The 14,863-nt window shown below is 50.9% G+C and overlaps 1 protein-coding gene across 10 annotated transcripts in view; it reads right to left on the bottom strand.

Annotated features, from left to right (window-relative positions):
* AGAP1 (ArfGAP with GTPase domain, ankyrin repeat and PH domain 1) overlaps positions 1–14,863 on the bottom strand; it is a 301,541-nt gene that overhangs the window by 227,358 nt on the left and 59,320 nt on the right. The window contains exon 1 of one of the 10 annotated variants that reach the window (XM_027705460.1): positions 10,998–12,523. The exons of the other annotated variants lie outside the window; for them this stretch is intronic. Within the exon in view, the coding sequence (XP_027561261.1) occupies positions 10,998–12,033 (1,036 nt within the window). The 5' untranslated portion in view covers positions 12,034–12,523. Of the gene's footprint in view, positions 1–10,997; positions 12,524–14,863 lie in introns of those variants that run through there. 10 annotated transcript variants of the gene reach the window in all.

Below are 14,863 nucleotides of genomic sequence, written 5' to 3'. Positions count from 1 at the left end.
ACGCTGTCAAATCCCCAACACCAAACTGGTTTTCCATCAGCAGTACTTCCACACAAAACCAGTGTGTCTCCACACTTCATCTGCACTATATATAGGCAACATCACACTGACTACAGCTGATCCTTAACCTGGGCACCCTAAAAATACAAGCTAGAGCCTGCACACTCAGATCACACTCGATTTCTTCTTTATTTGGGGATGGAAAGGGATTTGTTATCAGTCAATTCCTTACATACTTTGCAAGGGTAGAGGTTAAGGCAAGCTGTGACAGGAGCACACTGCAAGCAGAAAGAAGAGGGGCTTCACCCCAACACCCCTCCTTGGTTACTACAGCCAACCTCAACACGCATGGCCTGTGCTCCTCCAAAGAAACTCCCAGGAGAGACTCCAAGAACCATTTCCTTCAGTGTGCTCATTTCTCTTCCAAGCCACCTGAACGAAAGGATTCCAGGTGAAAGCCCCCGATGTGCCCACAGGCACATGCAGGGCCTGCAGGGATGTAATGCTGGCATTGCAGTGATCCAGTGTGAAACACCAACACCTGTGATCCACAAGCACAGTGGCACCTCCATTTTGATGGGAAAAGGCACAAAGAAAGAAGAGACAGAATCATAAAGAATCATGGAAAGGAGTTAACAGAGCATCACTCAGCAGTTACCCAGAGCAAAACTGTAATTAACACAGCAGCTAAATCCCACTTTGCTTGGGAGTCTCTCATTTTAAATGCAGCTCTACATTCCCCCTACCAACTAATCCCAGAGAAGTCCTGCTTCCCAGATGCTCCCATGTCCCACCTGGAGCCATGAGGACAGTGAGGAACAGCCCCATGTGTTCTGCAGATGTTCCAGTGGTGGTGTGAGGCAGGGACACCAGCACCACCTTCTTCCTGCTGCCAGCAGGGATGGACAGCTCAGTTATGGAACTGGGCTGGGATGAAGTGCAAGGAAAGGGATAATAAACAGAACTAACAGGCTGTCCAGTCTCCAGGCAAACATCAGCAGCTCCTCATTCCCTGTAAACCCTCAGACTGGATCCAGAAGGACACAAAGGTCCCTCCAGTCAAGCACTGCTGTTTCACCACACCCAAATCAGGACGGGTTCCAAATGGATCAGATGAACACTGCCCACGGACAGCTCAGTGAAATCCATCCAACAGAAAGGTTCTCTCCTTAAATAAAGGACAATAAAAATATTGGTGCTACACTGGCTGGGAGAATCTGGAAAATAATCACAAGTGGTACTGGCATCCTGCTCATCTGCCCAGGAGGACCTGGGTCAGGAATGCCCCGAGTCCAAGAAGCCTCTGTGCACATCAAGAAGCACCTACTGGAGAGATGCTCACAACCACAGACCTGTACTTTAATCCCCACTGCCCTTGAAGGGAAGATTATTTGTTTCTGCCAGTAAGCTGCGAGGCTGGGAAGGGCATGTGGGGTTATGAACTGGCCTTACATGGACTGAGAGAACCCCTGCAAAGATCTCTCGATTTTAGCTCAACCACTGAAGTGTAACTTGGCCATTGAGGCAGAAATACACAGAACTGAGGGCAAGGAAACACAGCACAGCCACCTTAGGACAGAAACAGCACATCTGTCCAGGACCTCTGACAGCTAAATCACAGTTAAACTGAGGGAAGCCACCTGTCAAACTAGAAAATATACAGTTTTACAGCATCATCATAAAACAGCAGCCACTGTGCTTTTATGTGACAGGCACAACTGAGCTGAAAAACATTTAGATTGCATCACTATGTATATAAATATAATATATACATGCACACAATATACATAAATATTTAATTTTTTAATTGGCAATCTCTGACAGTGCTTTTCAGAACGAGCCCTTCCAGGTATCAGCTCCTGAAGGAAGAGGACAGTTAGAGCAACAAGTCTTTAGACGACTGTCTGATCAGCCTCTGCTTAGCATGAATTCTCCTCCTGCTTCAGGTTAAAAATAGAGTAAGTTCAAAGGGCTGGAGGTCAACTGCATTAGCAGGTGATTCACTCTCAGACAGCAGTCCAAGGCACACCTGAGGCTCTGCAGGGCCTCCACAAACCCAGAGTGAAGAGGTAAAGCAGGTGGAAATACTAAAAGGTAGCAATAATCTCAGGAATGTTTAAGGCTGAACATAAAGCAAACCAACTCCATGATTTCGCTTTTCACTCCCCACCCTTTCTGTTCACAAGACCAGGAGATAAGAAGGGGCAAAAGGGAAGGATTCCCACAAGTTCTCAGTGCAGCTGAACACACCCCCAGCACTTCCATGCCTCTGGTACAATACAGCAAGAATCAAGCTGCTTACACATCCTTACACACAGTCAAACATAGATCTCTCTAATCTGATCTCAACCTGCTCTTTTCAGAGCCTATCATGCTCAAATAACCTCACCCTGAGTCACCCAGGAAGCTCTGCAGGTATCTAAAGTGAGAATCAGGAGTTTTTTTCAGAGAACTTCAGTGCCCTCCTAAAGGCCCCATCCCCACCTCACCCAGAACCTGAGGCTCAGCTCTTCATCCACAGACACATTCTAATCTCAAATACCATCATCTGCCCTAAACACTGACTTTTCAGCTAACTCAAAAATAGCTCAGAATTTTGCAGACACAAGACACTGCTCAGATACTTTTCAGAGATTAAAATCAGGTACAAAAATAACATATTTTGGCCAGAACTGCTCGCATTCAAAGGCATTTCAGTGACACCCAGGTGACCCCACAGAGACAGTGCACTGAGAAGCTGAAAGAGGCCCTTCACTCCCAGGGACTTTCAACCACAGTTTTTAAAACGTGTTTTTCAGAAAGAGTCTTTTAGTGTTTTTCTTCTCCCTTTGACCCTTGGGAAACAACCCTGCCATGCACAACCCCAGGTGGAATTGGAAACTCCTCTAGTTAACTCCTGAATAGTGCAAGTCTGCCCAGCACCCTGCTGGGAATCTGGGGAGCTTCGTGGCCAACACCACAGAACCAACAATAACACCTTCTACTGAGGGCAGGAATGAACAGCAGCTGATTAAAACAAACTCTTCACTGACAAATTTAACAAGCAAGGATATAAGAAGGGTCTGGGGAGACCTCATTGTGGCCTTTCAGTATTTAAAGGGGGCTTACAAAAAAAAGAGGGGGAGCAACTTTTTACGTGGGCAGAGAGTGATGGGACAAGAGGGAATGGTTTTAAATGGAAACAGGAGAGATTTTGATGGGATATTGGGAAGGAATTCTTCCCTGGGAGGGTGGGGAGGCCCTGGCACAGGCTGCCCAGAGAAGCTGTGGCTGCCCCTGGATCCCTGGAAGTGTCCAAGGCCAGGTTGGACAGATTTGGAGTCACTGACACTTGAAGCACCTCCAGAAACAGGCAGGATAACCTGCTGTCCCTTCCTGAGCATTGTCACTGGATAACAAGACTTTGGTTCCTTCAGCTGTTTAGTGAGAAACAACACCTTCACCTTCAAGGAATGGAGATGTGAGTCAGTGTACAAAATCATGGGAATGGCTGGAAAAAACTACTTTATGTACTTATGTTCTCCCATGGCAATACTTGGGACAACAAGGTTCTCTATTAAGGACTAGAAAGAAAACCAGAAGTAAACTCAGTAGTAAACTTTAGGACAGGAATTATAAGTACTTAAATGGAGACACAGGCCAGCCAAAGAGGAGGGGACAAGAGCATCTACACAGTGAGAGGGATACCAGTGACAGCCAGTAAGGACCTGACATACTGGACCAAAAGAAAGAGCAGCCTGAGCACAGAAACCAAAAATCTGCAGCCAAGGACGTGGCAAAATAGGTGATTTTTCACCCCAAATAAGGTTAGGAAAAAAAAAATTAAAATTTCTCTCCAAGGCCTAAGCAAAATCCCCTGAAAACTGTGAAGAGCATGCACAGTCAATTTTAAGAGCTACAGAAATTAAGGTTGCAGAAAAGTTAAACCTTGTGTTCTCCACAAGCACAAAATCAGACTTTTCCCTGCAGGATGCAGAGGTCGAGACAGAGAAGCTGTTGCCTTGCCAACATAAATATTTCTGTATCTCTGCACAGAGGAGCTTCTGAATTAGGATGCTGCTTCAGGAACAGTTGGGTCAACATCCCAGTTTCCCAGGCAATTCACCCCGGACACAAACCCAACACCAGCCCTGGAAGAGCAGGAGATGCTTCAGGCACTGTGTCATTCCAATGCTCATCCCAAAGAAGGCTTTGGGAGCCTTTGGTGTGGGGAGGAGGGAGAGCACCACCTCTGCAAGGACACTCCTGACAGCAGCATCAGCAGGGTTAAGGGCCACTGCTGACTTTTCAGGGTTCAACCTAAAAATAAGCAGTGCCACTCAGCAGTGAAAGAGCAACTCATTGACTCCAACACCCAAACAACACCTGCACCCACAGAAGCAGCAGAGAAACTCAGGAGAGAGGCAGCTCCACGGATGCCTTACACACCCCTACGAGTAAAATCCACTGAGTGGTTCAGCACCCACTTCTAGAAGAGTTTTCCCTCATGTTTAATACATTGGCACTGCTGTTGGCATGGCAGTAAGATGCAGAATCCTCTTCTCAAACCCCACACATGTATATTTATGTACACACCAAGTCCAACACAAGCAAAACAGTCTTTTTAGGAAGCCAGATTCTCTATCAAACCAGCCAGACAAGCTGACAAATACATGCAAACAAATAAGAGGGATTATAAATAACTCGGAAGCACCAAGAGCTGGCAGCAGTCAGCACAGTATTTGAGCTCCCTTTCATATCTAAGTTGCAAAACATGAGCATCTAACACTTCCAAGGAGGAAGCCTCTGCTGTGAGGCTTCATTCACAAAATGGGAGCTGTGAAAAACAAGAACCCTTTGCTAACACTGGGACCTTCCCAAGGAACTTTGAATTTTTTTCTTGACAAGTGCCTCTAAGGCTGAAATGAACCTCCCCGAGCTCAGGAGTTGAGAGACAACATCAACTCATCTAAAAACCAAAGTTACTAGAACTGACATTGCCGAATCTTTATATTTAATTTAACAATTCTGTCTATAAGCTCGTGAAAATGAAGGTACAAATAATGGGTCTCAGATAATTCAGATGTAACATCCCTTAAAGCAACGAGATACACTTGGGATACCACCCACATGGAACATTTACAGCCAGGAAATACAGCTGTGCCTACCTCATAAATCCCAGGGACTGTATCTGACATTACAGCCAGATCCTCACAAGGGCTTTGCTGTAACATCTCAATGCACAGAGATTTACTCTGGGTTATCACTTCAGACAAGTGACCTTTACATCTTCGTCTGGGCAGCCCCAGAGTAACCCAGAACACGGGAAAACAAGTCCCACGAGGTTAAACGTTGATGGGAGTGAACCCACTGCACAAATACCCCTCCAAACGACTCCCATGGAGGTTTGCAAGACTATGAACGATGCACAAACTGACCCTCAGGACAAACATGAGTCCCTGCCCCTTCCAAACCCACTCCAGCTGTTCCTGCAGCCCAACAGCTGCAGCACAGGTCCCTCTGCCTCGCTTCCCTCCTTATCCCCAGAGCAAACCAATGAACAACAATAAATAGCAAGGCCCACCATTAATGTCTTCTGTGATTAGCAAAAGAGAGATTATGGGAAGCTGCAGTGCACTGTTTGCTGATTCTCGTGCTGGCATCAGTCGCCTGCATTGCTGTAAGGAAACATTTGGTATTATTTTGTCAATAAAGCACCAGTATTTGTCACACACTGTCATTACGTTCCAGCCTGAAACATCAAAATCATCAAACGCCCCATTTTCAACTTCCATCAAAATAATAGCTTTATGTTGGATGCCTTTCATGAACAAAATAGATGACAGTTGCACAGTTCAATATCCTGACATTTCTTTCTCCTCGCACATGAAACAAGCCATTCTGTGGTTCCTGGCAGACCCCGCCTGTCGCTGTGTGTTTACTGCAGTTGCCATGGGGAAATCCCAACACCACTTATCAAAAGCAACACCAGGACGTTCACAGCCTGCATTAATGATTTCTTGTTAAATCCTGTGCAGCTCCAAGTGGAAAGGAATATGCAGGCATTTCAAACGTGTGCTCTCTGCTTTCCAAGGATCGATTTCTAAGGTTCTGGCCGTGCCAAAGCAAACCCCAGCACACGCTGCTTCACCAGCACTTCACACCCTCAGTTGGCAACTGCAGAGCTGCACTTGGGCAATCAGTGCTCCACTACTGGTGGTCACCAGCGCTGTGGTGTGGAAATCAGCCCTGCTCTGCAGCAAAGAGCCAAACTGCTCATGCAAATACACCCAAGTGGTCCCTCAGCAGTCAGCCAGGACTCCAAGATCTGGATGCAGCCCTGCTAACGAGCTTATGATGCTTGGAAATTGTGCTTTGTGAAATACTGTGACAACAAGTTCTGGCTCCTTAACTACTAGAAAGAGTTCAGCATCTGGTACCAGTGATTTTGTTTTCTAGGGCACAGTGACCACTACATCCAGTAAAGAAGTGCAGTAAAGTCATGCAGCAACTATGAGCAACTTAAAATCTTCCTTTGGTCTGAGGAAAAAGTTCATCTGCCACACCACATACAGACTCCACCTCTGGGAAACCAGATGCTGCTCCATCATTAACTCTAGACTCACCAGGATTAGGAAACAATTCCAGAGTAATTCTGTCCTTCTTAGAATTACAGAATGATTAAGGTTGGAAAAGACCTCCAAGATCAACCTATGCCCAATGCCACCTCATCCCCCAGCCCAGAGCACTGAGTGCCACATCCAGTCCTTCCTTGGACACCTCCAGGGGTGGGGACTCCAAACCTCCCTGGGCAGCCCCTGCCAAGGCCTGACCAACCTTTCCAGAGAGAAATTCTTCCTGAGGTCCCACCTGACCTCCCCCGGCACAGCTTCAGGCCGTTCCCTCTCCTCCTGTCCCTTGTTCCCTGGGAGCAGAGCCCCACCTGGCTCCCCCCCTGCTTTGGTCATCTGCATAAGCCTCATTAGATAAACACATCATTACCCAGAGTGGTAAACCCAGTAACTCTGGCAAAACAAGAGTGAACTAATTTAATTTACAGAGTTTAGTTTGAGAGGCAATGGAGATGAACGCCTGCACAACCCTCCACAGAAGTATGCAGTGATACATCCCAAGAAAGTTACCCATTACTGCCATCAGGATTTAACTGTCAATTTTACAGAAACATTAAAATTCTACATTTCTTTTCAATTTTAAGAGAACAACAAAGACCACGGCTGCTGGCAGCTGGCACACACTTCAATATTGTGCAAACATTAATCCATCTCATTCTCTAATTCAGCCAGTGACCTTAATACCAGTGCAGATCTTAATCATCTGGCTCTGTGAGTGCAGCTGGCATTCATTTGGCTTGACACAAGACCTACCCAATACATAATAGTAAAAAACCCTCTTAGACAATGCTTGAAAATGCTTAACCCCAACTGCAATCTATTTATCTGCTAGGTTTTATCTTCATAACAACCTCTGGACAACACTCACAACAGTTGCAAGGGCTAAACAAGTCCTAGCCCGTTTTCAATCCATGAAAAAAAGGACTCTCCAGTGTTGAAAAAGACTCTTCCAACTCTTCTCATGCCAACACGGCACCAAAACCTTCAGCTGCCGAGGAGGGAACCCCACAGGACCAGTTCCAACACATTTGCATCTCACTGCTCCAAGTCTGTGCCCACTCATGCACATGAGTGCACAGCCAGCTTCCTGGGCTGCCCTGGGAATGCCAGGAGCACAGCACTGACCAGGGCAGCAGGAGATGACACACAACTAACAGGAATTATCTCAAGCCAAGCTTTGCAAGGGAAGGCTGGAGGCCTCCAACAGAGATCACTCAGCAGCTTCCCCCTGCTTCCCACAGCTCTGAGCTGCAGAGAATTGGAGATAAGAGCTTAAAACTAACTCCTCTGAAACCTCAGGGGAAAAATCCTCAAAAGAGGAGTTTATCATATTATGATGATACTCTTTTGGCAGTCGACAGTTTTGATGCCCAGATCTGCTTAGTATATCCTAAAGAGGGGTTATTCAAACAAACTTATCTCAAAACAAAAGCAGCAAGTGAGAACCAGTGAAAAAGAAACTATTTTAACACACCCCACCAGCCCAAAGACATCCTCCTCCTCTTCTTCCAGAGCACCAAGAGTTCCTCTCACCATGAAAGAATCACAAAGACTTTAAGAAGAAAACAGTCTAGATGAGGAACAACAATTCCCTTGACAAGTTCTCCTAAATAGTTTAAGGCAAAAATCTTCTCTGACTTGAATTTCATGGAAATTTCTCTTTTTGCCTTTGGGGATAATGGTGGTGGATACAGAAAAACTTCCCTTGCTTACCCTTGCAAAGCTTTTGGGAACTGCTGCTTGCAAGGGACTCAAGACAACAATGCCAGAGCAAATGGGCTTTGCAAGTGGAAAAGGAAAATGCCTGATGGCCAAAGGTGGTTTACTAGACAGTATGAGGAATAATTCCACCCCAAATCAACCTTCACCCACTTCGCAGTCCAAGTCAAATTCAGTAACATCAAAAACATGCAGGTTTAAAAATTCTTACTCATCTGCTTAAAAAGCTCTGTAACTTCAGCTTGTTCTAAAGTATACTGCCCCTGACTGGGGTAGGTAAGGTAAGGTATTCCTTTTCAGTAAATATCATACAAGCAGATACTGCAATATCTGGGTGAATATTTCAAGTTGAAAAGGCAACAAGCTACATTTTTTAAAACTTCTACTTTCTCTGCAGACCTTGGGCAGGTTTTATATGGAAATACAAACTCAAGAAACTCATGCACAGCACCAAACATGCAGAATACCAACACTAGAAGGGAAATAAGTTCAGAACTACTGATGGTTTGGGTTGGAAGAAACCTTAAAACTCACCTCATTCCACCCCCTGCCATGGGCAGGGACACCTCCCACTAGCCCAGGTTGCTCCAAGTCCCATCTAACCTGGCCTTGGACACTTCCAGGGGTGGAGCAGCCACAGCTTCTCTGGGCAACCTGTGCCAGAGCCTCACCAGCCCAGGGGGAGCTTCAAGTAACAAATCCTTTTTCATCTGGTTACACAGGTGAAACTGTTCAACACGCTGAAGGTAAGGTTCCACCTGAGTGCCTGTGATTATCTAATTAAACTTTTTTCTTAAGACACAATAGGAGAAATTAAATTAGTTTAAGGTTGGCTTTGTGAGGGTCACCAACGAGCAACAGCTGGAACTGTGCACAGGCATTTTTCTAAGCTGTGATTTCCTGCAGAAAAGGAGAAGGAAGCAGAGCAGCCAGGCCTGCTAACCCAGAACACGAGCCTGCAACGCTGCTGTCAACCTGCAGCCACACTGCTGGGCCCAGCAGGCATTTTCTGGAACACAAGCCTCAAAGCTTCCTCGCACCAGACAAATTTGGTACTGCCATGTACAGAAAGGACCTCTCAGGCCCATCTTACTGCTGTGTACCGACAGTTACTGATTAACTGAGCCCTCCTCCCAGGCTGAGAGGACCGGGGGATACTGTGAGAGTACCTGACGGGGTTCTCCTGGAGGAGAGGAACAGTGTGAGTGCATTGGCACAGGACAGGCAGAAGGAGTCCTGTGAAGTAATTCTCTGTTGTGGTTACCTTGAACTTTACCCAAGGTCAGACCACAATTTCCGTCTAGATTATTATAAGCCCACATGAATGCCTCTGCATCAATAAAACCTTCCAGTCCTCAGTTACCAGGGATAAATATTTGGCTCTGCTCCTTGTGCCTCAAACTCCGGGCACGCTCCACTCGCAGCGGGAGCCCTGGATCTGGCAGGGGCTGGCTTTTGCTTCCCCCAGCAAACCACCTGGGCCCGGCTCCACACCGTGCTCGGCTGTACCTGTGCCTTCAGGAAAGCTTAATCTTTCTAATTGAGAACTGTATTTTTAGAAAAGCAGCGACTTACAGATCATTTGCCACCTGATAAGCGCTTGGTGCTCAAAGGCAACTGTAATTGCCAGTTAAACGTTTCATCACAGATGCCTATTAAAGATGTGAAAGCACAGCTACAGTCTCTCAATGAAGCTCTACAACCAGCATTTCTGGTTTGACACGTCCCAGTCAGCGATACCGTGATCCTTCCACATCCTTACAGAAAGCAGCTCGTCAGCTCTTCGCTTCCAGCCCACAGTAAGGTTATTTTTCAAGTTTTTCTTGTATCTGAAGGATTCACAAACCCTAGAATTCCCAATCTGATTCCCACCTCGCACTAGCAATGCTTTGGCTAGTCAAAGATTGGTTCACAGCTACATGAGATAACTCAAATAATAACTCCAAGACTGTGGCTTCTGGGTTTTTGTGCTTTTTCAAAAATATCAAACTCAGTTTAAGCTCTTTTGCTACAATAAAGGTTTACAATTTATAAGACATTTACACCAGTAGTCACTTACTCCTCCAGCAGGCACATTTCAGACCACCATAACCCATCTTTTGGATTACAGAAGTCTTTCCAAAAGGAGAAGGTCCCAGTGCTGCGCTGCACTGGGCCACCCAGTGACCTACATATACAGCAGCACTGGAGTTCAGCTTCTGTTCCGTAATTAAGAGAGCTACTCTTGTCTCACTCAGCTGTCCTGGAACACACACTCAGTAACCCAGAGAGGGATTTTTGGTCCAGGAGGCTCACACAGCCTCATCTGCCCTCAGCAGAGCTGCGCTACCACGCGCTCCAAAACACACTGTGCCCATACAACCACAGAATCATGGAATGCTTTGGGTGGGAAGGGATCTGGAAACGCATCCTGTTCCACCCCCTGCCACGAGCAAGGACACCTTCCACCAGCCCAGGTTGCTCCAAGTCCCGTCCAACCTGGCTTTGGACACTTCCAGGGATCCAGGGGCAGCCACAGCTTCTCTGGGCAACCTGTGCCAGGGCCTCCCCACCCTCACATACCCCAGTGCAGCATCTCCCTCCCTCTCCTCGCACACCACGGCCCCCTTGACCCCACCACCCACCCCCTGAGCTGCCCAACCACCCAGGCGAGACAGGGACGGGCACCTTTGTGGGGGGACCCGTTGATGCTCTCGGAGCTGGACTGCATGTCCACGGCGGCTCTCCTGAGGCTGCTAAAGTAAGCCCTGGACCGGGAGAAGCTGCTGCGGGGGGAGCGGCCGTGGGGGCTGCCGAAGAGCGCGGCGGGGCCGTCCCTGCGGGCGAAGATGCCGCTGAAGAAGCGCAGGAGCCGGTGCTCGGTGCCGGCGGCCGGGCCCTCCCGGCCCAGGCGCTCCGAGAGCCGCTGCAGGTCGCTGTTATCCAGGGTCCGGTTCTTGCTCTTGCTGCGCTCCCAGCGCTCCAGCCGGGACAGCGGGTCCGCCTGGCTCAGCACCTCGCCCACGTCCAGCGTGTTGCGCTTCTCGGGGGGCTCGGCGGGCAGCGCGGCGGGCGGGGAGGGCGGCGGCGGCCCGGGCAGGCTCCCGGAGCTGCTGTGCCGCCGCACCCGGGCCGGCTCCCCCGCGCCGCTCCAGTGCCTGAAGCTGAAGCTCCGCCGCAGCAGCCCCGGCTGCCGCCGCGGGCTGTGCCCCCGCTGCTCCCCCGGCGCCTTCTCCCCGGGCCGCCCGTCCTTCTCGCCCTCCTCCTCCTCCTCCTTCTCCTGCTGCTGCTGCTGCTGCCCGCCGGGGGATGCGGCCGCTCCGGGCGCGGCGCTGCCCCGCGGGCCCCCGGGCACGGGCGGCCCCGCTCTCCGCGGCACCTTGAGCCGGCCCAGCTCCAGCTGCCCCGTGCTCAGCGTCCGGAAGGTGCGGAAGCCGCAGGGGCTCGGGACCCTGTCGCGCTCCTCGCCGCCCTCCTCCTCCTCGTCCTCCTCCTCCTCCAGCAGCAGCAGCCCGGCCCTGGTGAGGCTGGAGGAGCCGGGCGGGCGGCTCCTCCCGCGCCGGGGCAGCTCGGGGCCGGCGCGGCCGCTCTCCGGCCCCAGCAGCTCCTTCTTCACCATGGTCACGGAGATGCGGTACACCGTCTTCCTCTGCGGGGTGCCCCGCTGCATCCTCTCGGGGGAGGAGGCGGCGGCCGGCGGCTCGCTGCTGTCCAGGAGGTACATGGCTCTGCCCTTCAGGCAGCGGCGGCCACCGCGGGCATCACCGCAGGGATGGATGGGCGGGCGGACGGATGAATGGAGGGGCTGGATGGATGGAGAGACGCGGGCGAGCTGGGAACGCGGAGCCACCAACCACCGCAACCCGATTAAAAAACAATAAAATAAATAAATAAAAGACGCTCCGGTGTCACACCCCGCTCTGCGGCGGGGTCAGGCCGGGCTCCGGCTGCGCTCCCCGCCGGCCGGCGCCCCTGGCAGCGCCCTCCCGGGCACGGCTCCCATCCAGGCGCGCATCCTCCGCCCGCGGGTCCCGGCTCGGCGCTCAGGGCACGGGAGCCGCAGCCGCCGCCGCCGAGCTCATTGTTTACGGCGCGGCGGCTCGGCTGCGGATCTCGCCTCCCGCTTCTCGCCGCTCCGCCGGGTCGATCCGATTCCCATGGGCGCCGTTCCCGAGCGGCCGGGGCCGGGCGGGCAGGTCCGCTCGCAGCGGTGCCGGCGGTGCCCGAGCGCCCGGCGCACGCCCCGGGGCGGCCAGCGCGGCTCGGCTCGGCTCGGCTCGGCGGGGCTCGGCTCGGCCGCGCCAGCCGGGACCGCCCAAGCGCCGGACTGGAGTCCCGCCCGCCGGGAGCGGGAGGAGGGCGCGCTCCCGGCACCGGGAAAAGGCGCTCGCGGAGTCCCTCTGCTGCAGCCGCCGGCAGAGGGGCAGCGATGGGGCTGCACCTCACCCTGCCCAGCAGCACCACCTCACCCTGCCCAGCACCACCTCACCCTGCTCAGCAGCAGCACCAGGAGTCCAGCCCCACAATCGGTATGGCTGGAAGGGACCTCTGGAGATCATCAATCACCTGGAGCAGGTGGCACGGGAACTTGTCCAGGTGGGTTTGGGATGTCTCCAGAGAGGAGATTCCACACCCTCCCTGGGCAGCTGTTTCAGGGTTCTGCCACCTCCATGGAAAGAAGTTCTTCCTCATGTTGAGGTGGGACGTGTTGTGTTTTAGTTTATGGCCGTTGCTCCTCGTCCTGTCACTGGGCCACACAGAAGAGAGTCTGGCACCATCCTCTGACCTCTCTGAGATATTTATATGCACTAAGGAGATCCAGGATTGATCCAGGCCCACAAACAGGCAAAGCATGCAGTGCCCACCAACTCGGACCAAGACTCAGACCAAGCTGGGGTCTGAGGCTCAGATTCTGGATACAGGATGAACTGAGGTCACACTCCCTCCTTAAAAATAGAGTCAAAATTACCCAGAATTGATTCATTTTTTGGTCTGTGACCATCCTTAACAAATGTTTTCACCACAAACACCTTGCACAATTAAAAAGCCACATTAGTACATGGTTAGTCATGCAAAAACCAACCTGCTGTACCCTTCCCAAGCAGTGGTTTCATCGGAACCTGGCTCTTGTACACAGCTGGAAGAGGCTGTGACACACACTCCTTTCACACCCAGCTTGCCAGTTCTCTACAAGCCAGTTCCAGGGATGCTGAGGTAGTGATCAACCAATAAATGTCCACTAAAATAAAGTCATTTGTAAGCCAAGACGGCAGACAGAAGTCAAGCAACATTAGGAATAAGGTTTGTAGTTTCCATGCATAACATCCTTTTAAAAGTCAAGCTTCAAAAACTCCCTTCAGCTGCCTCGCACATCCCTTCCAAGCCTACAGTCAAACACCCTCCACCAGTGCCAAAAGCAATAAAGGGGTAAAAAGGAAGGAAAGCACTGCCAAGGCCACCACTAACCCATGGCCCCAAGTGCCACATCTACACGTCTGAAATCCCCCAGGGCTGGGGACTCCACCACTGCCCTGGGCAGCTGTGCCAGGGACTGACCAGCCCTTCAGAGAAGAACAGCTCCAGACCATGAGCTGGGCAGGACATGCCCTCAGGAGCATTTCCAGGTGGGAGGTTGTACTCTGGGTGCCAGCCCCTACACACTGAGTTGGCTGATGACACTGGATTCCCACGACACACACCACTGTTCCATTACCAGTTGGAACACCGGGAATTCCCAATTTAACTCCTTCCTCCAGATGACAGATGCTGTTGTCTTTAACACTGACTAATTAACATTGATTATTCATCATTACTCTATTCGTCATGGAATGGATTTGTATATGTATCTCCAGCAGATCCCTGACCAAGGCCAGCTCTGGAGAGAAAGCCTTAAGAACACAGAGCTTGGAACAACCTGGGCTAGTGGAAGGTGTCCCTGCCCATGGCAGGGGGATGGAATGACATGATCTTTAATGGCCCTTCCAACCCAAATCAGTCTGGGGTCAGTTCTACGAGGTCTCACTTGACCAGCCTGAAAACACTTCCAGCTCTTTCTAAATGCTTGTTTGCTATCACAGAATGTTAGCACATTTTTCCATTCCTCTCACATCCAAAAGGCCATTTCCAATAGGTGTTTCCAAAGGGGAGGCAGGGGAGAAAGGGAGGGCAGGAGGGAAGATTTGTTATTTAAAAAGAGTCTAATGAGGATAACAGGAATAACAATTTATTCCTAAGAGTCAAACCCGCAAACCCAGCAGCCCTCAGCCCCACAGGCAGCGCGGTGCGCGGGCTCGCCGATCGCATCCCGCATCCCGATCCAGGCCGCGCTTTCCAGCGCGCCGCGCGGGGAGCGCAGGCTCCTCACCCGGAGCGGGATCAACCATTTTTCATCCTCCCGGGATGACAGACCCCTCCAGAGGAGCCACTTTTAAGCGCAGACAAATCGCCGGCACATTCCTCCAGCCCTCTCTGGAGCATCCCACCCCCTTGCCCGCATCCCGCCCCGCTCACGCCGCGCTGGGAGCGCGGACACCCGGCACCGCCTCCAGATGCTG

This window comes from Neopelma chrysocephalum, unplaced genomic scaffold (assembly GCF_003984885.1).
Source record: "Neopelma chrysocephalum unplaced genomic scaffold, ASM398488v2 Primary Assembly neopelma1_335, whole genome shotgun sequence".
NCBI classification, from domain to species: domain Eukaryota; kingdom Metazoa; phylum Chordata; class Aves; order Passeriformes; family Pipridae; genus Neopelma; species Neopelma chrysocephalum.
This window is presented reverse-complemented; position numbering and strand designations above follow the sequence as displayed.